This window comes from Macrobrachium nipponense, chromosome 46 (assembly GCF_015104395.2).
Source record: "Macrobrachium nipponense isolate FS-2020 chromosome 46, ASM1510439v2, whole genome shotgun sequence".
Lineage (NCBI taxonomy): Eukaryota > Metazoa > Arthropoda > Malacostraca > Decapoda > Palaemonidae > Macrobrachium > Macrobrachium nipponense.
This window is the reverse complement of record NC_061106.1, coordinates 28,767,574-28,794,378: the sequence shown is the minus strand read 5'-3', so window position 1 is coordinate 28,794,378 and position 26,805 is coordinate 28,767,574. Positions and strand designations below refer to the sequence as shown.

At 39.7% G+C, this 26,805-nt stretch overlaps 1 protein-coding gene across 4 annotated transcripts in view; it reads right to left on the bottom strand.

Annotated features, from left to right (window-relative positions):
* LOC135214841 (tyrosine-protein kinase Shark-like) overlaps positions 1-26,805 on the bottom strand; it is a 111,489-nt gene that overhangs the window by 13,036 nt on the left and 71,648 nt on the right. For 2 of the 4 annotated variants that reach the window (XM_064249245.1, XM_064249244.1), the window contains 2 exons: positions 21,574-22,604; positions 9,643-9,769 (listed from right to left, as the gene is read on the bottom strand). In XM_064249245.1, the coding sequence (XP_064105315.1) occupies positions 9,643-9,769; positions 21,574-22,604 (1,158 nt within the window). Of the gene's footprint in view, positions 1-9,642; positions 9,770-18,893; positions 19,147-21,573; positions 22,605-26,805 lie in introns of those variants that run through there. The other 2 variants (XM_064249247.1, XM_064249246.1) reach the window with 2 other exon arrangements.

Here is a 26,805-nt window from a genome sequence, read left to right as displayed (position 1 = left end):
CAGCCTTCTAGTGATGCATCCGAGAACAGCAAGAGGTCTGGGGAGGATTGTTGAAGGGGGACACCCACTGTCAGATTGTCGCCGTCCACCCACCACAGCAAGTCTTTCCTCACTTCTGCCGACAAGGGAATTTGCTCGTACGGGTTGATTCTACTGTTGGTGACCAAAACTCCTTCATCCTCCATGTAGGGACCGAAGGTGTAGCCTTCCTTGTGGTACTAGCTTCTCCAGGGAGGTTAGGATTCCCAGCACCACCTGCCACTGTCTTGCTGGCTGTGTCTGCTTTCCCAGAAAGGCATTCACCACTTGTTTGCATTTCTGTACTCTTTGGTCTGTCGGGAATACTTTGGCTTGTGTTGTGTCTATCACCATTCCCAGTATTCCAAACGTTTTGACTTGGATCCAGCTGCGACTTCTGCTGATTCACCACAATACCTAGGCTGTGACAAAAAGCTGCAGGAGGGCCGCCCTGTCCCTGAGTAATTTCTCCCTGGACTTTTGCTATCACCAGCCAATCGTCCAGATATCTTATCAGCCTGATCCCCTGAGCGTGCGCCCATGCCGACACGAGGGTGAACACTCTTGTAAAAACTTGAGGAGACGTTGTCAATCCGAAGCACAGGACCTTGAACTCGAAAGCTTTCCCTGCAAGACTGAAGCGGAGAAATTTCCTTGAAGACTGATGGACTGGTATCTGAAAGTATGCGTCCTTTAGATCGACTGTCAGCATAAAGTCTCCGATTCTGACTGCTTGTAGAACCGTTCTCGGAGTTTCCATCTTGAAACTGGTTTTCCTTATAAACAGATTCAGCGTTGACAGGTCTATTACTGTCCTCCACTCCCCGTTGGCTTTGGGTACAGGAAACTCCTACTGTAGAAGCCTTTTGCCGGACTGCATACTTGTTGCACAGCTCCTTTTTCCATCATCTTCTTCACCTCGTCCGCAGAATAGTGGCCTTCTGAGATTTGTGGGCATAAGTGACGTGTGGTAATGGTTGATCTGTCAGGGGCGGGGTTACCTCGAACGGAATCAAATACCCGATCCTGAGAACACCTCACCACCCACTGCTCTGCCCCTAGTTCCTGCCACGCCTTCCAGTGATTTGCCAGGCAACCCCCCACTGGTGTGGCCGAGTGATGGGAGGCGCCCATCCTATCTTCTTGAGCCTCTCCCCCTTCCCCTATTGCCCCTTCCTCTGTTTGTTTTCTATTGTGAAAGGGCCGATGAGTTATCCTCTTTGGGGAAGAGGGTCTTGTGACTTATTAGGGTTAGGGATGCTATGTCTCACTGTTTTCTTTCGAGACACTGGCTGTGGTCTTCCCTCCAAAGGAATAGTTTGACTGTTAGAGGTTTTCCTAACTGCCTGTTGCACCAACCTATCGTTAGTGTCCATCCTTCTTCTATCTATCGCTTCTTCCAGTATGACCTCTGGCAACAGTAGTTGCGATTCCAAGATATCCCCATTCCTCATTGCTAACAGGGAATAACCAAATCCACATTGCAGCTTAGTCTAGCCAATGCTGCATCTCTCCTCATTAGCAGGATATTTGCCCAAACATTGGCACTACGTTTGTCAGGTACGCAATCACCTTGGACCCTGACTGTAGTAATCTAATGAACAATGGTTCATCTACTACTTTCCTTGTTGCTCTTCCGAGGATGCAATTTTCGCCACTGCTGTTGACCAAAGGTCTAACCAGGACGCAGCCTGAAAGACAGAAGAAGCTGTTGCTTCTAACGTGGCGGAGCCTCTTGGTACGTCATCGAAGGACACTCCATTTTAACCTGATCCAAGGTTAATCCAGGCCTTAACCTTACATAACATTAGGGTTCATTTGTCTAGACAGCAAAGGGACCTTCGGTGTCGTATAATATTTCCTTTGCTTTACTCATTGGAGGGGGAATAAATTTAAATGATCTATTAGATCTTAAGGAATTATCCCTCCCTGCAATCTTTGCGTTTACGTGTTGCAAGACCTATTCCGCATGACTCGAACAAGGCAATTCATACGACACCTTGGTATCCCTCTTTAGTCCAAACGCCATGTCAATTCCAGGAGGAAGCATACTGGCCGGTGTTTCTGTCTTCTCCGAAAGGCTATTTGAATTGACGAATCAAATCAATAACCTCTGCATACGAGGCCAGAAACTCCTGGTTTCTCCTTCCTCCGGCTCTAGTGTACCACTCTCCGTCACGAGAGATGTTGTCTCGCCTCTATCTTCTGACAGACGGCCCGGAATTCCACGGCCGCCTGCCCCTACGCCGCGGCCTCTCTGATCTTTGCTGGCCGCTGTTGGCTCGATCCCAGATAGTCAGGCAGGGGGAAATGAGAACGTCCACTCTATCTTTCCCTGCTCACGGATCTAGAGCGAGAATCTCGTCTAGATCTCCAAGATGAAGGCTCCCTTAAGACAGAGTTAAGTTCGTCTTTATTAGCGTTGGCAACGTTTTCGAGCGTCGGCGAGCCCAGGCCTCGGCCTGCTATCCAGACGGACACTGCCTTCCACGAACGTATCCGCCGAGGTTGCCAACTCTCTATTTTTGTACTTTTAATAGGAGCCCTTATCGGCCTTCGTACGTATTTTGAACGGCCTTACGGGCGAAACTGGGACCTGCATTCCATCCTCTGCTGCACCTTTCGCCGCCAACGTCGATTTTACCAGAGGTATCGCAGTTTTTGCGATCCGAACTGGCAACTCCGCCTCGGCCGCTAGCTCGCGGCCGTCACCTCTCTCGCTTGTTCGGACTCTCGCGAACGGCTTCGTCTGGCAACCTTGTGCTTAATAGCCACTGATTTCCGACCTTCTTGCTGACTTGGAAATGACAGTCTCCGTCCGAAGTAGAGGAAGAATTGATTCTTCTCTCTTGGCCCGAGGATCCGCTAGGAACTACCCGAATCCTCCTCCAACGCTTGACTGGCGCTCGCCGTGACGTTATCGGACTTAGCGATGACGCCGAACTAGAGGAAGAAGACGAAGAAGGCGAATCACACTTTTTCTTTTGTTTTTGTCTCTTTTATTCATTCTCTCCTCTATATCCTGTAACTTCTGCATTACAGTTTGCATTGACAGATCAGAAGGCGTATTAGCGTCTGGTGCGGAGCGAAAAAGGCCGGAGAATCGGTCTGTGACGTCATCACGCCTGCCATCTAGAGTGTTGATATGCTGTGACGTCACTCGCTCTCGTAGGGAGAGACTGAGAGGTTTCTGCTGGTAACCGCACGTTTGCTGCCAAATTACCTCCCACGTTCTGCATCGCTGTAAATAACTGAGTGGGATGGAGAAGCAGCGGCATTAATTCCCATAAATTGCAAGCCCGGGGGATGAGGAACATTCAGCGCTGCCGGACCCTGCTGGAACCGTGACGTCATATAATGCGCAAGCAGACCATCCAAGGTTGGTACGCTGGTAGGCCTAGCGCTGACCACGTACCATCTAACCTATGCGCTTGCGTAGCAGGAGCCTGGAACAAAGATGGCGGATCTCCCCCTCTACTTGCTGGGAACAAAGGAGAGTGCAAATTATTCATAAAATTACCCAAGGCCCCTCCTGACGTTTCCGATACAGAACCGCTAGGAGGAAAACCGAAGGGGTATGAGACAATTCAAAAGCAGGTGGAGGAAAACATATGGAGCAGCCTGGTTTATTACCGATACAAAAGAAGCCGGTAAGGTTTGGTCATCCAAAGATGGCGTCACCCCCTTTCTTTTGTATTGGCTTTTCCCATAGAACTTCTTCCACTGTTCCACCGACCAACCGCGACAAACAGAACACGGATTAGAAACCGTACATACGTTTTCCCTGAACACCTACTACACGTTGGATGAGGATCCGTCGACACCGAGGTTAGGAACCTAGAACAAGGGAAGCCACTGACTCCTGGGGCATTTCCTTTGTCCTCCTCTTGCGAAGCTGGTATACGATCCCAGAATGTTGAGGCAAAATTCTCCATCATACCACGTATACACTCTTACCACACACTGATCACACTTGGAGAAAGAAAAAGGAATGAAAAATAAAAAATGAAATGGATAAAGAACGGGCAAACTGAAAAACGGCTTTAAATGAGATAGACAGTAACACGTCTTATCTTAAAGGCGGTAGGAAAATAACTGATGGGTCACAGGTAGCCGTGGGCATTCTGGGTATACATGCCCCAGTGACCTGGTATAGATGCCATTAGTCCCTGGATCTCACAAGTGTAATTTTAATTCTACCGTTTCCAGCTTGGCGCTAGTAAATCCTAATGTTAAGACCGAAGGTTTGTTTCGTGTTATGAACAAACACATATTAGAAGCCTATAAAGACTTCTTACAAAAGGACTTGACTACTATGTCTCAATGCTTGCATGCACAGGAAAAGAGAGTGGAGTTGAGGAGAAGCAAGACCATGACATGACTGAAGGCAACAAAGAAGCGTGCTAACAGCTCTCCTAACCTTCCCTTCGCTGTCCTTTCTTGACGTGCACACTGCTAATCTAGTCAGGAGCCAAGTGCTTAAGTCACATCCACTGGAGGAAGCTCAATAGGGAGTACTACTGCAACCAGAAAACCCTTTTTCAATGTAGCAGTCAACAAAGCTGGCACCATTGTAACCATAAGTAACTACCTCTAGAGATTGTGAGTACTTTACAGACACCTGAAAAGTTAGTATTATTAGCAAGTAAGTCAGAGAATGACACAGCTGCTAATAAACCTTCATTAGAAGCTACTAGATTTCTGGCAAAAAATTATTACAAATTCAACTATGCAGTAAATCATAGTTGGTTTTGTCTGTTTTCCATCAAGAATTAATGAAGAGTACAAAAGCACTGACAACAATAGCACCCTCCAGCACAAAAAAGTCACCAGTAATATAAGGAAGCACTTAGAATTGATAGATCACAAAAGGGCACATGATTTATGCAAAGGAAACAGTCAACACATAAAAAGTCTGAACACAAGAAACATGTCTGAACTATATCACAGATGGAGGAACAATGGGTAGTGTCACCTGGGTAAGAATGGTTAACCCCTCTCCCCCTTTGCCACCTGGGTACCAACCTTGTTTAGTCAGTACAAGGCCAGTTCAGTGCATGTGTAGAAGGATATTCCATGTATATGAAAGATAGTGTTTGTACCCTTGTAGGAACAATTATTATTTTGTTATTCACTTACGCATGCTTCCTAAATGAAAACACTTAAAACTGTTTAGCTGATAAATCTACTTTGCACTGTTTTAAAGGATCTGGTTTCAGAATGTCAGTGCTATTATAAACAATATTCATTTCATATATGCAAACCTATTACTTTATGGAAGCCTTTACAGTACATTCCTATATATCTTCAATTGTCTAAGTCTCAAGCCTATGACTTGTAAAAAATGTTAAATATGTTAAATCTACATAAAATCTCAGTACAATTTTATGATATAAGTGAAAATTAGAATTATCAATATTCTGGATAACAAGAAAACTACTTCAAAACAGAAGCTGGTTGATCTACTTCAAAACAGTAGTGTTCAAATTACAATTTACACCTATATTGCCACAGCCAAACCAGATTTTCCATAACGAAAAGTAAGAAGACTAAAAATCCAGACTGTAATAAGTGATTTGGGAAAACAAGAAAATTACATAAAAGGGTATATATTACCTCATTTATCCACATCATCACTATCTGCATGCATTTGCAACCCACCGCAACATGTACATGGATATATAAAGTACTCGACAAGATGCTAAGCAGCCTAATATCTTATTGAATTTTGAATGAACAGATAATTTATGAAAAAATTTTGTCAGTCCATTAGACTGCTTACAACATAGAGAAAAGGGAATCACTTTATTGGCCCCTGTGACCTTAATATGGCCCAAGATGGTGATTTGAGTAAACATATAATAACAGAGATATTTGTGTTGAAGCAATCCGGCCTTAAAACAAAGCATTAATCAGATCAACTGGGTGTGAGGAGGCGTTCAGTTCGACGCTGGGTTGCCAGATTTAATGAAGGTGGCAACCACAAGATTCGATCTTAGAAAAAGCACCCAGGTATGCCTAAGAAGACCTCGGATCGAAGTTTGACTGTTCTCAAGATAATCTGTACAAATAAATTCATTAGTACAGATTACATCTCAAAAGACGGATTATATTTTTTAGGTCTATAAATCATTTTGGAACATACAGAAGCTTAAACACAGCCTAAAACCGCAACATTCAAAGAAAACTTGTTGTGATTCCTATTCCTATTTTGAAATGTTGTTATGACTGTTGAGCTTATTAGGTCTGTTATAATGCTGCAGAGGTAGTTATGTTGACCATCCTGAGGAGCATGTCAAGCATCCTGTCATTGATGCACTGCTAACCTTATCACACCATGCTTTGAACTAAGCAATGAAAAAAAAAAAAAAAAAAAAGTTCAAATCACAGATTTTTGCAAATTATACCAATACATAAAAGGGATCATACTGAGATTCTGGATGATACAAAAAAAAGAATCATGTCACATCAGATTTGAGCATCACTGTACATGTATGCCTAATGTTCAGGTAGACTACAGTATGCACCTGTTGTGCACTTGCTCACCTTTATCTTTGTTTCTCTGGGATATGCTATTTATATGATATGACAAATGAAAATTTACAAATCCTTAGGCATTCATGACACTAGTTGAAACCTTGGGTAAACAGTACTACTGCAATATGTTTATTGATAAACTAAATTAGAGAAATTAAATTTTATGAAGAGATATTACCTTGTAATAAAAAAAATCATGCACAACAGAAGATAGGTACAGGCAGTCCGTGGCTTACGACAGCTGCGGCTTACGACATTCCGAGTTTGTGACGCCTTTCAATTATATTCATCAGAAATTATTTCCAGGCTTACAACACATGTTCTAGGGTTCCGACCCCGATCCGACAGAAGAAATATGACTCCAAAAAGGCAAAATACTGTACATACTTGAGTAATATTCAACTGCATGTAATGTTCAACCCAATTATTACTGCATATATTAGGAATTTAGCATATGTCCTTTAAAATGTTGCATTTTGATTCTAGCAATATGCCTAGCCTATGTTAGCAGTTGCTACTGTAGCCTAGTCTATGATTCTGACATCTAAACCTAAGAAGCTAAAAGCTTAGAATATGCCAATAAAATGTATAAATAATCAGTATGTACTCATTTCAAATAATTATTAATTAACCATTAACTACGAGTAGCGAACGATCGCCACGCAACCACTTTTACGTAGTAATCATAAATTTTCATTATCTCTCTTCAACTACTGAAACTACCAAACAGTATAATAACCATTCATTTCTATTCTTTATTCTATCTTTACCTGATGGAGATACAGAGTTACCGACAGCTATAATGAAACATATAATGACATTAAAACAGAAGAAGAATTCTAGAAAATATTTGCTGGCTTCGATGATAGTCTTTGATTAATTTTATATTTTATGATATTTAATTCACAAATGTTTTTTATATTAAATGTATTGCATGAATAAGTTTTTCAGTTTACAGCATCCTTTTACCAATAGAATAAAAAAATACGATTCTTTGTGAATCATGAATGAAGAAGTTATCAGCTGACAAACTATAAAAGCAGTAGATGCTTTGTTTACATTTGGGAAATGAAGGTAAGCTGCACTTATTATAGCCTAGAACAGCCGTAAATTAAAAAAAAAACATAACAATGATAATAGATTCTCAGATAAGTAAAACAACATATATATTTATTGTCGTGGTTATTATGCAAAAACAGAAGTTTGTCAACTTCTGTGGTAACCAATGCTTCTTTGTTGACTTCGTGTCATGAAATCCAAAGAATGTGGTAGGCTTAGCCTAGTCCCTAATGTTTGCACTTTTTCAATATAGAAACATAACAATAATAAAAGTTTCTCAAATAAGTAATACAACATTTGTATTTATTGTGTGTTGTCAGGAAATCCAAAGCTTAGGCTTAGCCTAGTGCCAAACTCTTTCACATTTCTAAAACTAGCCTATACCACATGTAATGTTCAGTCCCAAAATTTTAGGCCATAAAATTGGTCTTTAAATATCAAACCTTACAAGAGTATATACTACATTAAACAATACTTTAATGTTTTTTGATGAAAAGCACAATAAAAATGCAGTTAACATAGATTTCAATACACTCAAAGCATTCTAATTAAGGTTTTCTTAAGATTTTTGATGATTTTCGACAAATTTTTGGCTTACAACGATTTTCGGCTTACGACGCATCTTAAAAACGGAAACCCGTCGTAAATAGGGGACTGCCTGTATTAAACAGACTTACGTTAATAAGATTGCTTCCAAAAGTACAATTTACATGTGATAGAAAAATTATTGGAATTTTTACAATGAATATTAAATTACAGAGTTCATGATAAGTTAATATCCTTAGTGGAAAGTGATTAATATAATTGCACTAATCCGAAAATATAGTACCGACAAACATCAAGCAATGACAGATAATAGCCTGAGCTTTAGTGCCTTATGCCATATAAAATAACAACAGTACTGCTATAAAGCATCTTTGATTAGCCATGCCCACACACATATTTGAATGAAATGTTTATCAGGAATTATGTATGGTGCTATTGCCTAGTTTTCTCCCGCTAGTGTACCCGTATAATTTCTCCAGGCTTATTAAAAACCTTAAAAAAGATGAAACAGTGCAAGTAACAAACACAGATAAGTCTAATGCAGTGGTAATAATAAATAAAAGTGACTACATGTAAATAAAATAATAGCATTATTCATTGACAGTGAAAATTATGCAAAACTGAGGTCTGACAATTAACCATCCGGTATTTTTGATTTTTTTGTTTACCTTGTAATTATCTTATCAACTGTGTCTCATTTGTCCCTCAACAATGTCTTATCAAATAAAAGGACGAAAGCGCTCTGCTACAAATTTCTCCCTACATATTTTTCCTGTGGTATTCGCTTATAAGCATACATGTATGTGTGCAAGTGCATATGTACATGTGTACACTTGCTGTATTTGTCTTCCTCATTCCCTATATGGGCTTAAATAAAAAAGATTTTTCAAGTCTGGTCCATTTAAGCAGTTTTGACACTTCACAGTTGTGAGAGAGGAAGAATTTAATTATTAAATTTAAAGAATTTATAATAGCATATCAAATGTTTTATACATTTTATGTACAGGATACTGCACAGTTTGGTTTTTATATTTCTAGTGAATATTACCTGATAATGTACTGTATACTGTGCTGTAATGTATACAATACCCTACAGCAGCTTTTTTCTTTTCCCTACATTTTGATTTTCATAGTGTAGTTCAGTGTTTGTGTACATTACTGTAAAGTATATTCTTAGTTGTCTGTAAGCATACATGTACAGTATTGTTAAGTGATAGAATAGGGAAAAAAAAAATCACGAAATTGCCATTTATCAACCAAAGGGTTCTTTTTTTACAACTGTGCCAACAGGCTTCTATCATCTGCAAGGGCCTTAGATGTATTAATATAGATAATTGAGGTAATACTGTATAATAAATTAAAGTACCCTGACTAAAATTTTCAAAATGTTAAGTACCTGTTTTGTACTTTTAGCATCTGATCCTCCACAAACACTAAGCAATGTAACTTACTGACCAAACACATCTGAACTTTGCAACTTACTTTGAACCCTGGCAGTTCCCCATATGGTTGATCACCAAAAGTATACATTTCCCATAGTGTGATACCATAACTCCATACATCACTACCATGAGTAAATGTGCCATAATTGATTGACTCAGGAGCACACCTGGAAACAAATGAATAGTGTGATAGTCAAATTTGTCTTGTCTGTAATGCTTACTAAAAATACTTTAGTATTTGTTCAGATACTATTTATCATTTTCATAATTACTATCTTACCCAGATTCTAATGGGAAAGTCATGTACAAGGGGTATACAGTGGACCCCCATTTGCAGGAGATGCATACCAGACACCCCCCCCCCTTACGCAAATACGTATAGATAGAATCTGCGAATACTTGGAACCCCTCTAAAAACGCTTATAACTGCCTATTTTCAAACACAAGAAAACCCTCCAAAAATTTAAAATACGGCTAATGGGTGAATTTCCTGCAAATAATGGGTAGATGTAGGTCAAAGTAAAGTCTGTGAATGGTGAGGTCGCAAATCTCAAGAATGCGAATATGGAGGGTCCACTGTAACCTATAACCAGTAGCATATAAATATAAAAACCAGATCATATTATAATGATATTTAAGAGGTGCAACTTCTCAATAACTGGAAGATGACAATGATGCCTGGTCTCTTAGCTGTAAGATAGAAATGATGTTGGGAGGTTAGGTAAACAACAGTGACGCAGGATGAAAATCAATTAAGCGTCTGCCTAAAATATAAAAGATCTCAAGGCAATGCCCTTGTCTTTAGAATATTTCTTCCATGCTGGTACTAAAATGGTGAAAGAACCAGTTCTCAGAAATAATGCTACAGTAGTTATTACAGCCTTAGGGATGTTCCTCGGCACTCAAGGATTTCCTGCTTGGTACATCAACAACACCTTTCAACTTAAAATTACCTCCTAACATGAAGACAAATAGTCTTTTGCAACCTTGGAGCCTGCATAGCTTCTATGAGAAGATAAACAAAGAATCTGGCATTTTCTTCTAGTACAGTCGACCCTGGTATTGGTGGGGAATGTGTACCATGAATAAGCGAATTTTCTGCAAATAATGTGTACTATATATGCTTCATAGAGAAATCCACAAATCCGGAACTGCTAGTAGGTGGGGGGGTCCGCTGTAAACACTGGTCTCATCCACCAACACTGAATATCTGTTCTATAAGAAACTGCTGCTCCCCAGTAATCTTCACCAACATTGAAGGAAATTTAGATGCTCCCAACTCATTAGCCAACACACTTCCACCTTGCACCCAAACACTGTGATTCTCTTATTCCATCTTTCTCATTAGGAAATTTCTTGGGGTCTTTACACAAGAACAAAGCTTTCTCCTGAATCAAAAGCCGGCTTATGGGGATACAGTAACAAAGCTGCCATTAATCCAAAAAGAAAGAGATGCCCTATTTCTTCAAAGATCTTGTCTCTTTTCTCATTGATGATGTCATTTCTTATCCCTGGAGCAAATATGATGCAGGCTAAAATTCAGGACTTATTGAGGATGACTGTTGATAACATTGTCAGATTCAAGCCAAGAGTATGAGCTATGGAAACCACTCTTTCACCTTTTCATAGCCTTTTATCATAGCCATCTTACTTTCCAAAAGCGCACCAAAAAAAAGGATATTTTAATGATAAAATAAGGTTTCACATATACTTACCAAACAATTACATAATCAGAGCCCTCCCTCCTCCCCACAGATGGATGTTGCGGCTCATCGAATTGAAGATAGTTAGCTCAGCACTACTGGGTATTCCTGAAAATGGGCGGGACCTGTATCACCTACAAAAACGATGGCAGCGCCGCCACCGGCACCAGGAAATTTGAATTTTCGGCTGCCAGGTAAGAAAGCGTATAGCTAATGTAATTGTTTGGTAAGTATATGTGAAACCTTATTTTATCATTAAAATATCATTTTCACATAAGTGACTTACCAAACAATTACATTAGCTGAATCCACATTACCCGGAAGGTGGGTATATGGACAACTTTATGAACAAAAAACGATAATCATGTGCTCACATTATATATAGTGGACCCCCCGTATTCACGTTCTCCTGATTCGCGGACTCACACATTTGCGGATTTCTCTCGGGAATGTTTCCCTGCATTATTCACGGAAAATTTGCACATTAGCGGTATTTTTCTATGAGAAATATCCACAAATTCCTGGGTTTTTTTTATCAATTTCATCATAAAATGCACTTTTTGTTATAAAACTATTAAAAAAACCAAGTATGAAAAATTTTAGTGGGTTTTTCTTGAGTTTTAGCTAACAAAAAGGCTGTTTTTAGCATTTTTATAGGGGTTCCAAACATTCTAACTATTCACGGGGGGGGGTGTCTGGTATGCATCCCCCACAAATACGGTCTTTCACCAAACACCAGGGTCGGTTTGACTCTCCTCTCACAGTTTCTGTCCTAGTCAGATAGTGTCTGATGGCTCTGACCGGACACAATGTACGTACCTCGTCTTCCGACCCGACTAAGTCTGTTAAGTTCTTTATCCTGAAAGAACAGGGCCAAGGGTTTGAAGGATCCTCGTTCTTAGCAAGGAAGTCTGTTACATATGAACAAACTGCACTGCCTGGGCGAAACCCACTTCCTTACTCATCGCCTGCAACTCGCTTACTCTTCCCGCTGTGGCTAAGGCAACTAGGAATAGAGCCTTCCTAGTTACATCTCTTAAGGTTGCAGAAGTCAACAGTTCGAATTGGGGACCGCTGAGCCACCTTAAAACTACATCCAAATTCCATTCCACTTCTTCGGGCTTGAAAATTTTGGAGGAACTAAAGGATCTGATCAGGTCGCTGATGTCCTGATTTGACGAGATGTCGAGGTCTCTATGCTTAAATACTGATGTAAGCATGGCCCTATATCCTTTAATAGTCAAAGTGGCCAACTTCTTGGAGTCCCTCCGAAATAACAAAAATTCTGCAATTTCTGTTATAGATGTTACAGAAGAAGAGATGCTATGTAGTCTGCACCATGACCTAGACTCGCCACTTGGACTGGTAGAGCTTGGCAGAACAGCTTCTTCTGCAGCTAGCAATAGCTTCTGATGCCCTTCGCAAAAAACCTTTTGCTCTGACAAGGTTCCTGACAGTCTGAATCCTGTCAGGACAATCCTTGGTGATTTCGGTTGAAATGGGGTTGTCTGAGAAGCGATGGATTTTGTGGAAGTAGTCTGGGAAAATCCACTAGCAGACTGAGAAGGTCCGGAACCACTTTCCTGGGCCAGAATGGGGCTACTAGGGTCATTGTCACATTCTGGTGTGATTGAAGCTTGTTTAATACCTCTCTTATCATCCCGAAGGGAGGAAAAGCATAAAGGTCCAGTCCTGTCCAATCTAGCAGCATTGCATCTGTTCTCCACGCTAGTGGTTCTGGAATCGGCGAACAGAAAATGGGGAGGCGATTGTTCCTTGATGTGACGAACAGGTCCATTGATGGTCTTCCCCAAAGCTTCCAGAGGTCCTGACACACACACTCGTTCAGAGTCCATTCTGTTGGTAAAACCTGATTTGCACGACTCGGTTCATCTGCAATAACGTTCATTTTTCCTTGGACAAATCTTGGAAAAAGGGTGATCCTCTTCTCGTTCGTCCAGGTGAGGAGATCTTAGGCTATCTTGTTGAGAGAGAATGAGTGGGTCCCTCCCTGCTTCCATATGTATGACAATGCTGTGGTGTTGTCCGAGTAGATCGCTATGTTCTTTCCGGTGACTAAAGAGTCAAACACTTGTAGTCCTAAGAGGATGGCCTTCAATTCTCACACATTGATGCGCAAGGTCTTTTGTCGTTCTGTCCACAGACCTGATAATCTCGTCTCCTAGAAGGGCTCCCCATCCGCTGTCCGAGGCGTCTGAGAAGAACTGCAGGTCGGGGTTCGACACAACTAGGGAAAATCCTTCTTGTAATCTTTCCCTCGAATGCCACCAACGAAGATCCACCTTTATCTCTTCCATCAGAGGGAAGACTAGCGAGTTCGGTTGCATCTTCCGAGACCAATTTGCTTTCAGGCAGAACTGAAGCGGCCAAATGTGTAGGCGTCCTAACCTGACAAAACTTTCCACTGAAGCTAGGGTCCCGCAAGAGCTGAGCAGGACGGGCAAATAAGAAATTGATGGACTGTCACTGTCGACAGCCAGGACTCTATCCTCTTCGGGGAGAGAAAAGCCCGATAAGCGAGAGAGTCTAGTATCATCCCTAAATAGAGAATCCTCTGAGTTGGAACCAATTGGGACTTCTCCGTGTTTATTGGAATACCCAATTGCTGTGTCAAAGTAAGTGTCTTCTCTAAGTCCTTCACACACTGATGACTGGATCTGGCTCTCAAGAGCCAGTCGTCAAAGTAAAAAGCTGTGTTGATCCCCATCAAATGCAGCCACTTTCCTAGGGGAGCGAGAATCCGAGTAAATACTTGAGCGGTTGATAGTCCGAAGCAGAGGGCTCTGAACTGGAAGACTCTCTTCTTAAAGACAAATCTCAGGAACTTCCTGGAGCTCTGATGGATGGGGACATGGAAGTGCGCATCCTTCATGTCGAGAGACACCATCCAGTTGCCCGGTTGGATGGCCAACATTACCGATCGACTGGTTTCCATTCGGAATTTCGTCTTCCAGACGAAGAGGTTCAGAGCACTTACGTTCAAAACAGGTCTCCATTCCCCTGATGCCTTGGGGACTGAAGAGCCTGTTGTAAAATCCTGGGGAGTTCTTGTCTGTTACCTCCTCTATGGCCTCTTTGCTGATGAGTTCTTCTACTTCTTTGGCTAAAGCCAAAGCTCTTGTTGATCCTGTCGAGTATGCTGTCAAACAGACAGGTGTATTGGACAGTGGTGGATCCTGCGTAAATGGGATCACATATCCCTCTCGAAGCACCTGTATTACCCACTGTTCCACTCCTCTTCGACTCCATTCCTCCCAGTAGTCGTGGAGTCTCGCCCCCACGGGCGTGTGAAGGATCTTTCATTCATTTCTCTGTATTTAAGGGAGGTTTCTTGGTAGACTTGGAGGTAGTTCGTAGGTTAGCCCTTGGTCTCTGCTGCCACCTCGACTTACCTCCTCAAAAGGGGTGCTTTTGTAGAGGGGAAGCTTTAGCTCCCGTCGCTGGAGGTTCCTTAGGTCTTCTCGCTGACTGAGAAAGAAGATCATTGGTGGACTTTTTCTCGAGGTCCAACAGTACATGTTGGATAGTTTCTTGGGAACAGGCGAGACTTACTCAAGGGGGAGAACAACAAAGCTGATTTTTGGTTCATGGTTACTCCTCGGGATGTGAAGGAGCACCACCTTTCTCTCTTCTTGAGTACTCCCATAGTGAATAAAGCAGCCAATTCCCCTGAACAGTCTCTCACTGCCCTGTCCGCACAGGACAAAACATTGAGCCAATCCGCAGAAAATTCTTCATCCAGAGACTGGCAATCTTCAATTTTTCTGGCTAACACTGCAATTGTCCAATCCAAAAAACTGAAGACTTTGATCACTTTGTGCAAGTTCTTCACCAGGTGATCCAACTTGGGTGAAGAGAACAACACTTTCGCAGCCGAGAACGCTGCTCTTCTGTGCGAGTCCACAAGGCCAGAGAAGTCTCCTTGGGAGGAGGCAGATACTCCCAGGGAAGGAACTTTTTCTGTTGTATAAAACCTATAGATTTTATTCTGCAGCTTTGATGGAGGGTAGATGAACAAAGCCTTGCCTGACTCCCTCTTCTTAGCAAGCTACTCTACTTCCTTCAGTGCTTTCTTTGAGGACTGAGAAAGAACTGGTTTCGGTAAACATGAAGGCGCTGATCTCCTATCCTTCACGAACATCGACAGAGGGGAAGGTGAAACTGGCTCAAAAAAAATCCAGATATGTCTGTAAAAGGAACCTTAACAGACTAGAATAAGATGAAGAGGGTTTCGAATCCTGGTCTTGAGTTTCCTCTTCCGACAGGACAGATGACACCCTGTCTTCTTCTTCCGTCTGGTTCGTTGTCTTCTTCAAAAAGACCATTAATTCCTTAAGGTGATGTTTAAAGGGGCCCAAAGCAGAATCCTCTAACAAAGGTTTGGTCTTCGAATCATCCTTGATTGAAGTCGAAGTCGTGGCTGTCGTACGGCTCTTCTTCGAAAACGATCGACTGGGAGTCAAAACAACACAAGACGTATGAGGCGAACTAGTCGAAACTCCTATCGACACATGAGGCAAGTGGTGCACTGTACCGCAGGTGAGTGTCTAAATTTGTCCGAAGTTACGCCATCCGAAGAGGACTGACGATCTTCCCGGAAAATCTGGTCCGGAGCAAAACTGCAGGAAGGTTGTGGACTCCAGTGTTCCTTGGATTTCTTAATAGGTGGCGACATCCCTCTCGCACAGTATGCATGTCTTTTCAATGGACGCGACACTAAATCACTCCACACTTTTCACCTCGACACAGGCAACTGCACTTCCGAGTCAGACGACAACTGCACGTCACTGATATCTACGCCTTTCCAGTGGCGTTTCTTAGGCACTCGCGAGTCGGCGACTGACCATGGGCAAACCCCCCCAAGTCTCCCTTTGACCTCAGGTATGTCTTCTCCCGGGAGCTGTGGAGCAGGATAGTGACCTTCGTCTCGGAGAAATGGGGGGATGACACTGACACTAGGCCCAACGCTGGCCTTTTCACTTGACTTTTCTACAAAAGCACGAAACGACATCCCTAAATCCATAACGGATTTTACCAAGAACTCAAATTTCTTGTCCATTTTGGACTAACATGGAAATGGTGCTGGAATCGGAAACATGGGATACCTGGACTGGAGTAATTGGTACTGAAGTTGGAGGACTATCAATAGGTGAAATATTAGATAAAAGTGGAGAAGATAGTGACGGTTTGTTTGCCTCTAAAGGCACAGGAGTTGTCTCTACTCTAGCTTTACTACCCGCTCTAAGAGCTGCTTTCCTTTTCCTATCTTTGTCCATTTTATCCAAATGAGCTTCAAAAGTCTTCCAACCTTGTTCATCTAAACTACGGCACTCATCACAAGTTAATTCCTTGCTACAGCACTGACCCCTACATTTAACACATTTGGAGTGTGGATCGTAACATAGTTTAGCTAATCTAGTTTTGCAGCCACTGCACAGTGGGCCAGAATGGGACTTGAAGGGACAAAAATACTTTCAGTGCAAAAACTAGCTTTATTTTGGATTAACATTATTCTAAACCATTATAAAAGGAAAAAAAAAAATAAAATCAGTACAAATCGGTGATTTTGAGCACATAAATTCTGTAATTTTTATTTTCTTGGGAAATAAGTGAAATCATGGAAACTAAAGCAATAATATCTTAATTGTAATACATTTTGTACAATGGCCAATTAAGAACAAAAATACGACAAAAAAGCTTCCTTTCAAGAGATTAAATCATTGAAATAAGGTAAAAGCAAGTAAAATAAATGATTTGAAGATGATAAGGAATGCAAGAATAAATGCTAAATGGAAAAGCCATTTAGCCTATGTAAGAGAAGCGCGTACATGATCTTCAGTTAAGGTACATGTCTCATTATGTTTATGGTTCTTCACTTGATATTTCAGAATCTGTAATGAGGAGCAGTCGAGCTTCATCTGGCAGATCTTTCTTAGATGTGTTTTTTGTCTGATTTCTCATTGATGTTATTAGGGGATCGGATGAGCACAATAACCGTCGCATTAAGTCCTCAATAGTTTTTTTTCTGGATATTTTCCGGCAAAATGACTCTCTGAACTTCTTAAAGTCTTTGTTTTTGGCTTCTTGGGCCTCTTCGGAGTAAAGTCCAATTGGCAGATTAAACTGTTCAATCACTGAACCTCCATGAATAAGAATTCTATGCAAACTCTGAGGCATATAATACCAGTTGTACTCTTCCACGTAAATTTTAGCGGTATTGATGCAGAAGGATTTGAATGCTGTAACATTTATATCAAACCCAGATGCTAAAGTACACAAGATGATGTGCAAAATCTTCAGCAATTCTATCTTAATTCCAAGAATTTCACTTGATGTTTCAGCAAGCTGAAAAATCTTCTAGCCGTATTTCCATCATTCGACGTCCCAAAACCTGACTGTTTTGGCATATCAATCGCTAATCCTGTCCTATCACGAAAAGCTTTTTGTATTTTCGATTTTTGTTGCTGAACCTTTGCTTTTTCTTCTTTTGTTCTTGCCTGCCATTTCTTTATAGGCAACTTGTATGACAAGTGTAAGCAACATTCCATAGATCTTATCCAGGCATGTAATGTTGATAGTCCATACATGATGCCATCATTTGACAGGGGTCTCTTTGAAACTTTCTCTATGTCATTCATTAGCTGGTGATGCCCCACACAAAGAACAGCATTGCATTGAGTTGGTGACAAAGGATAAAGAGGATGCCACTTTTCCATCTATCATTGTAATGCTCACATCATGATGAGCTAACATTGTTTTAAACTTGAGTTGGGTCTAAGTATATGGATAGCATTTTTAAGTATTGCTCTTCTTCCACTAAAACCTGTGAAGTTTCCTTCATGAATTTGAACCTTATAGGCTGCAAAAAAAAATGGTGATGAGGGCTTATTATTTTCCATAAGATAATTTTCCCATTAGCTTCGTCTTTCCCACTCAGCTGTAAAGGTACCATACAAGTTACAAATAAACAGGACTCGAAAATTACATCTTGTTCTTGGTTATCACTTCGAATCTGCTTGTAAACACTTTGACCAGTTGTGCCATCAAATCCAACTTTACAAATTAACTTGAACTGCTTTATTTCTAAATCTGTTTCATTCAAAGACACTACTTCAAATATTCTCCTTGTTGTGTGGTCTAATAAATCTTGTAAGGTCACTTCTGAAGAATAATCAATTACTAACCAATTTTCAGGAGAAGGTAAGCACTCTTCTTTGGCAGAATGAACATCGTTGTAAGAAGGAAAAACTTTTGATTTTTTCTCAAGTGTTTTATTCCTCAAATTTTGATAGCTTTCTTTTTGAAAGGCCACAGTCTAAGATCAATGCCAAGAGCTTCATTTGCAGAAAAAGAAAACACTCGTGATTTATTTTCTGATGAAGTAGCATTGGTTGGTTTTCAGTAGAAATTTGGGCTAAAAATTTAGCCATTCTTGATTGTCCCTTCTTTCTTAGAACTTTTGATGTAGCATATGTGAGCCTATGAGGAGATATGTTAACAAGCTCTGCCAGTTTTTCCTTAGTTTTGTTTTCTCGGTATGAGGCCCTGAAAACTCTCTGTTCTAGGTCGTCCCCGAGATTTCTTAGGAGTTTCATTTTCTGGGTTTTGATACACTTTAGCATCAAGCCAGAAAGTTAATCACAATATTTGTTGCTATAGTGTCATCACGTATAATATTTTCAATCATTCCAAGCAGAAAATTATGTAGTTTACCATCATGAAAACTATGCATATGTCCATTCTTTATCGCTTCACTAGCTTCATTAAACAGATATTGGTTAGTAACATCCATTTTCATGCACCTTGTTATTGTTCTATATCTGAAATAAAAAGATATAATGGCTCATTATTACTCTTAAACCTGATATCTTCATCTTTTGATATTTTTTTCATAGTTGTCCAGACAATTATATTCACTGTAAAAAAAGTGGCAGTTAGTGGCAAAAGTTTTTCGTCCTATTGTTTGGGGACTTAATTATCTACCATTTAACACCATTGGGAATCTTTGCAAAGCTTTGCAATTTTTTTGCTCTATCATAAACTTTTATATGCCTAAAATTTTCAACAAATTTTGAGGGACTTATATCAAACACTGTTGCACCCAACATTTAGATCATAAATATAAGGATCAAGACCTTTAATACATTCAATAATGCACAAAAAAGTAATTTTGAAATATGAGTTTACTCCACAACACACCTTTCGTAAACCGTGGCTAAAGAAACAATAAAATTTTTTTGTATGGAAAAACAGTGTGCAGCCAAGAACAACTTGTTTAGTCATGTTTAAGCCTGTAAAACACTGATACTAACAACTACTTGCAATCTATACTATTGCATTCCTTTGTCACTAATGTATGTATTTTTGATTTTTATGATCCTCATGATAATTTGGAAAAGTCAAAAATTTAATTTTGTCCACTTGCTGGCTCACTGTGCACTGCTGCAAAACCTAACTGACGATGAACTAGCATCAGACATCTTTGCAATAACTTGCTAATAACGAGGCAGCTAACTGATGAAGCAAAAAAATCAACCAAGAAATTGTACATCACCAAATAGATAAAATCCAAAATGGCAATGAAAGTCGACTGCAACAACAAACCACCGGTGTTGCCCCGTGGCCAGCAGCAAACGAATTGAAGATAGTTAGCTCAGCAGTACCGGGTATTCCCACGGAAAAGTGGGTGGGAAACCTACTACCATTCACCTAAACCAAACAAACGATGGCACAGCCGCCACCGCCGCCAGATAATTTGAATTTTTTACTGCCAGGTAAGAAAGCATACAGCTAATGTAATTGTTTGGTAAGTCACGTATGTGAAATGACAAATTTTTAATCAATTTGTATTTTTCATAGCTGACAAACCAGAAGTTTAAACAACAGGATTTGAAGAAGACTGAATTTGGTTCAGTCTTCTCCAAGAAAGAAGCATTTAATTTTGAAAAAAATTTTGAGAAAACAGCAAAAGAAAAAAAATTAGTCCTTATTTTGTATTAGCTACGTATGAAACTGACAATTGGATAGCTGATTTTTGCACTAAAACTTTCTTCATAAAAGAAATATGCCCTGAAATTTACAATATAATCAAATGAACAGAACTGTGCTCTCTCTTGATTTATATATTACCTAAAATTGACATTTAAGGGGAGCGCCGACGCCGTAAAGTCCTATTATAAACTAAGTGCTTGTTGCTACCTGGGGATTGAAGGGACTTGCTTTAATTTTAACCACTTATTCTAGAAATAATACTGAATAAACAAAAGTCTTTCAGTCTTCTTGGAGATCTAAGCATTTAGTTTTGGAAAAAAAAAATGAAAAAAAAAAAAAAAAAAAAAAAAAAAAAAAAAAAAAAAAAAAAAAAAAAAAAAAAAAAAAAAAAAAAAAAAAAAAAAAAAAAAAAAAAAAAGTTTTCTGGAAACATCAAAAGAAAAAAAATTGTTTTGGACGTCCTCTTCAAACAGTCAGGAAATCTTGATCAAGTTATCCCTATAATATTATAACCCCTTTCTCTGACATGTCCTGGAGAAACAATGGGATATTTTAATGGGGAACAATTATTTTTTAATAAATTTTTGTCACATTCGTGTTTCATGCTTTTTTTACAATTTGTAATCCACAGTGCTGTAAAAGTGATGAATAGTTGTCCATGAACCAATCTAAACATTTCTTTATATGTTTATTTACATGTAAAAAAAAAAAATCCAAAATGGTGTATACCTCACACTTGATCCAATTTAGGATCCTTCATAGACTAAGTTTTTTTACAATGTCATTCACAGTGCCGTAAAAGCAATGAACAAAACTGTCCATGAACCAATCTAATCATTCTTTTTTAGCAACACGTTTTTAGATATGTTTATTTACACACAAAACAGTCCAAACATTGAATAACTTACTTGATTCTATCCTGAATTATTCATACAGACATTTTTGTAAGTAATTTTTACAATTTGTGGTTCACAGTGTCATACAAGCAATGAACAATATTGTCAACAAACCAATCTTAAAAATGACAAATTTTTAACCAATTTGTATTTTTCATAACTAACAAACCTGAGGTCTTAACATTAAGATATACAAGCGTCAAGCTGGATATTGGTAGAATTAATGACAAAATTTGTGAGATAAAAGAGTTGAAAACTGTTAATAACTAAAATTTGATAATTCCTCGAAATTCGGCAGTCGGCGCACCCCTTAACATTAATGATATAAGACATAAACAAAACAAATCTGATATACATTACCATTTCAGAGGCCATTTTCCTCCTTTGCTGGATGTGTAGTAATCTTTGTTACCCCCTAATGCCCGAGAGAGTCCAAAGTCGCTGATCTTGACTAAAGTCATTGATGATAAAAGAATGTTGCGAGCTGCAAGGTCACGATGAACAAAATGCTTTTGCTCCAAGTATGCCATTCCATCAGCTATTTGTGCTGCCCAAAGCTTCAAGTGGAAATCAACAGATATTTGATCAGGATGCTCCAAAAGGAAGTCCAAGAGAGCTCCCATAGCCATTAGTTCTTGTACCATTGCTAATGGTGGACCATGGCATACACCCACCAACTTGACAATATATAGATGGTTCAGGTTCATCATAACCTCAGCTTCCTTTAGAAAACTCTCCTTATGAACATTATCATCTATGTGAAGTGTCTTAATAGCCACTTCAATTTGATCACCTGAGGGGCTTAACCATATACCCTTCATAACAGAGCCAAACTCGCCATTTCCTAGAACTTGGCCTGCACTTAAATGATTGACATCTATTTCCCCTAATATCTCATCAGTTCTGTTACCATCCATTGTTGGACTACTTCCACTATTTTGTATTGGATTATCAATTGAGAGAGACTTTAAATCTAATCTTAGGCTGTCTCGAGAAGGAGTCTGAGAATGAAGTGGACTACTACTGCTATGTGAAGTTTTTTGGAATATGACACCTTGTCCATGAAGATCAATTAAATCCGATGCTGGGCGGGGTGTTGACTGAGTCACAACAATATTTGGATTTTGCACTCTTCTGCTCTCAAAGGAACTAGTGGGAGAACTTTCAAAGTCTTCATTAATGCGAGTAGCACCACCTTGAAGTAATCTTTCAAACTGAAATTGGCTAATACTTAGTGTATTACTGGAAAGCACCTCATTAACAGTGCCAGGTGGAGGTGACACAGGCTTTACCAATCGACAAGGTAGACCATCTGTGAAACGGACGTGGTGATCCACTAGACATTCAACAGATGGAAAAAGTGGACCTTCATCAATATGTAGCAATCCATGCTGAAAATAGGTATCATTAATAAACTAGAATGCTAGCCAAAGAACTATGAAAAAAGTTTATAAACAAAACTATATTCTCACAGGTCAAGCCAAACTCTTGCCTGAAAAAACAAAATGAATGCTACTTTTAAACTTTAAAATTTGAAATATAAAAAAAAAATTGGGATTCCATCCAAAAGGAACATCTATAGTAAATCATGTCACTCTGACTTCAACAACAAACTCATTTTTCCACAAGATACAAAACTGATCCTGACTATTAACAAATTTGAAATCACCAAAGAATTCAAATTAAAACAATTTGCTGATAATTTAAGCTTACAATAATGAAGAAACAATTTCCATACACCAATAGAATACAAGTACAGTGGTACCTCGAGATACGAAATTAATCCGTTCCGAGGTGGCATTCGTATCGTGAGCTTTTCGTATCTTGAACCGCATTTTACATGTAAAATGACTAATCCGTTCCAAGCCCTACAAAAACACCCCAGTAAATTTTATAATAAAGCTAAATTGACCAATAAACAATGAAATACTACAACAATTTGGACCATTCAATACCTAACTTAATACGTACTAGTACTAATATGTACGTACCTGTAAATAAAGTGTATTAGTGTACATGGTATACAAGAAATACTGTATGTACATACGTACGTATGTAGTAAAATGTGGAACCTTACCTTTCGAGTGAGGCTCTCTCCAAAAATGGTGACAGAGGAGGACAAACGGCAGAAAACTTCTTATAGTACGTACACTTAACTTTAAGAAACACATTAAAAAATGTCAGGAAACATAAACTAAACTTTACGAAACACAATAACAAAACAGTAACACTTAACTTTACAAAAAAGTTAAAATTAAATTTTTTTCTTATTTTAATTTTTACCTTTTCTTTTTTCTTACTTTTTTATACTTTTACGTTTTTTTTATTTTTACAAAATTTCAATTTCTTCACCACTTTCAACTTTGTTTTTTCGTAGTATCAATTGGACCTTCCTTTTTACTTACTCCTGCTAGTATTAAAGGCCTCTTTAAAAAATAACCATCCAAGGAAGATTGCTTCTGCCTGCTATTCAAAATACTCCTGAAACGACTAAGCAAATGTCATCGAACTGCACAAGCATACGACCTGAGTAAGCCTTTTTGGGGTGTCTCTTTTCTACAAATGATTGGACCTTATGAAAAGCAGCTAGAGCATCCTTAATTTCTGCCGTTGTCATAGGGTCGTCCTCCTCCTCCTCGCTGCTGCTAGAGAACTCTTCTTGAACGACGTTATGTTGCATGGCCTCCAACTCCTTCAGGTCATCTGTCATAAGCTCCTCTTGGTGCTCTTCGAGAAGGTCATTGATGTCGTCCTCGTCGATGACCAGCCTCATGGACTTGCAGAGTGCAACGATCTCGTCAAGGTCTGGTTGCAAAACAGTTTCAGGATCGTCAACTGTTCCTGAATCTGCAGCACCAGCTTCGCCCACGTCGAATCCCTCGAAGTCTCGGGTGGATACGGCATCAGGCCAGTTTCCTCCACAAAGAATTCAAGGTTCGCCTCGAAACCTCCCGCCAAGTTTGATCGATGAGTCGGATGCATTTCACAACATCAAAATGCTCTTTCCAAAATTCATGCAAGGTAGGTCACGCAAGGTGAGGTTTTGTGGTATCGGTGATGTCAAAACATCTCTTGAAAAGATGTTTCATATAAAGCAGCTTCTTAAAGTTCGATATCACTTGCTGGTCCATGGGCTGGAGGAGAGGGGTGGTGTTAGGCGGAAGATAAAGAGCCTTGATAAACGAATACTCCGCTAGGATATCTTCCTTGAGGCCAGGAGGGTGAGCAGGGGCATTGTCCTACAACAGCAGACATTTCAGAGGGAGAGGCTTCTCTTCCAAGAATTTCTTCACTGTCGGGCTGAAACACAGATTTACCCACTCCGTGAACAAAAGTCTCGTTACCCAGGCTTTCGCATTAGCCCTCCACATCACCAGAAGCTTCTCCTTTAGCACTTTGTGGGCCTTGAAGGCTCGAGGAGTCTCCGAATGGTAGACAAGTAGGGGCTTCACCTTGCAATCCCCATGGCGTTTGAACAAAGTGCGAGCGTAAGCCTGTCTTTCATAGGCTTATGCCCGGGTAGCTTCTCTTCCTGCGTAATTTACGTCTGATGAGGCATTTTTTTTCCAAAAAAGGCCAGTCTCATCACAGTTGAAGATCTTGCTGAGAACTGTAGCCTTCCTTGATTGTCATCTCGTTGAATGTCTTAATATAGGCTTTGCCCGCTTCCGTGTCCGAGCTGGCCACCTCCCCATGCCGCACCACCGAATGGATGCCAGTCCGTTTACGGAATTTTTCGAACCACCCATGAGAAGCCTTGAACTCTGGGGTTGGCATCAATGTCCCTTCTCCTCCGTCGTCTTCGGCCTGGGCAATCAAATCGACGAAAATAGTGCTGGCCTTGTGGCAGATTGCCATCTTGATTATCGTATCGCCAGCGATTTCTTTGTCTTTTATCCAGACAAGAAGCACACTCTCCATCTCATCGTGCACATGCCTCCTCTTGCTAGACAAAATAGTCAAGCCCTTGGAAGGTGTAGCTGCTTTGATGCATCCTTCTGCTTAAGGATGGTGCCTATTGTCAACGGATTTCGGCCTTATTCCTTAGCGATCACACTCAATCACATGCCAGCTTCATACTTTTTTATTATCTCCATTTTTGTCTCCCAAGAAAGCATCCTCTTCTTTCCTACTTCAACTTTCTTGGGACCCATGACTACATATATACTGTACGTAATTAAGTTATGTACTACGTATACGTATAAGTAAAGTTCTCACACAACATGATAAAGTAGTACTACAACGAAATCACTAACGAATTTACGTTAATAAACGAAATCGTATAGAACGAATGAATTCCGTGTGCTTACAATACCGATGATGCCGCCAAGTGGCCAAAAAGCATGCCGCTACGTACGATGCATGATAGGATCATGGGAGAGAAGCTGACCAATAGGAGAGCAGGATCTTGTGGCGGTGACTAGCATCAGGAGCCAATTGGAGAGTGGGAGGATGGTGGCGAGTCTACTAAGTTGGCGGCGCGCGAGTTTTAAAATTATCATCGGTGGTCTGGGCGAATCTCGGGACTTTACAGCAACAACCTTTCGTATCTTCAACAATTTTCCTATGTAGAGCAAAAAAAAATCTTCATATTTGCTTACGTATCTCGAGTTCTTTGTAAGTTGAGCCTTTCGTATGTCGAGGTACCACTGTACAGTACGGTAAATTTCATACACACATACAAAATCAGGGATATGCACTCTATAACCCCCTGGATTTTGTATCAGTGAATTATCTATGAATCTAAATATATTAGACATATAGGTTGCTACTGTGTAATAGATTTACATGTGTATGTATGCTTTATATTCACTACAATGTATGTATAATGTATTTTTTATTTTCAACATAGAATGTTTACTTGTTCTATTAAAACCCCATTCTTTTTAATATGTATTGCCCTTTGCCTGCCTGCATAAAGTTGTTATTACTCTTTCTTCACTGGTTTTGCACAGAAAAGAGCTTATAACTACTCAAAGAAACCAAATTCTCTCTATTATTTTTGACTGTGTGTATGACAATAGTTATCAATTTTGTTTACACTACTGGGTTTACAAGATCATGATAATCTATAAGTTAAGATAATTTCTTTTTCATATACCATCCAGACTGAGTAAACTACAAAAGCTTATTTGGCTATAATGAAATCATACAAAACCAACAAATCTGCAATATAAAACCAACCAATTTGATACCCTTAAGAGTGATGTTTATAAAAAGGAAGTTGCGGTTACTGGATGATACAACTAGCTGTGATATATTAATTTCCATCCCTCTTCAGTGACAAGTATTCTTAAAAAAAAAAAAAATTATTACTATTTTAAAGCATCATTCAGATATTACCTAATTCAAGACTTAATCCATCAATAACATACAAGTTTGGATTACCTAAAAGCACAAAACTGGCAAACCCTTATGACCCATTGATATGTGCAGTCTGTGACTATTAGCCCTCTTCTCTATATCAGCCTCCAGACATCCACAAGTAAGAGTGATTTACCAGGTGCGTATAGTTTTCAGGACCTGAATTCTCATACACTGGGATAAAGGTAATGTGTTCTTTTTATCAATTGATTTTGGAATGTCTAGACT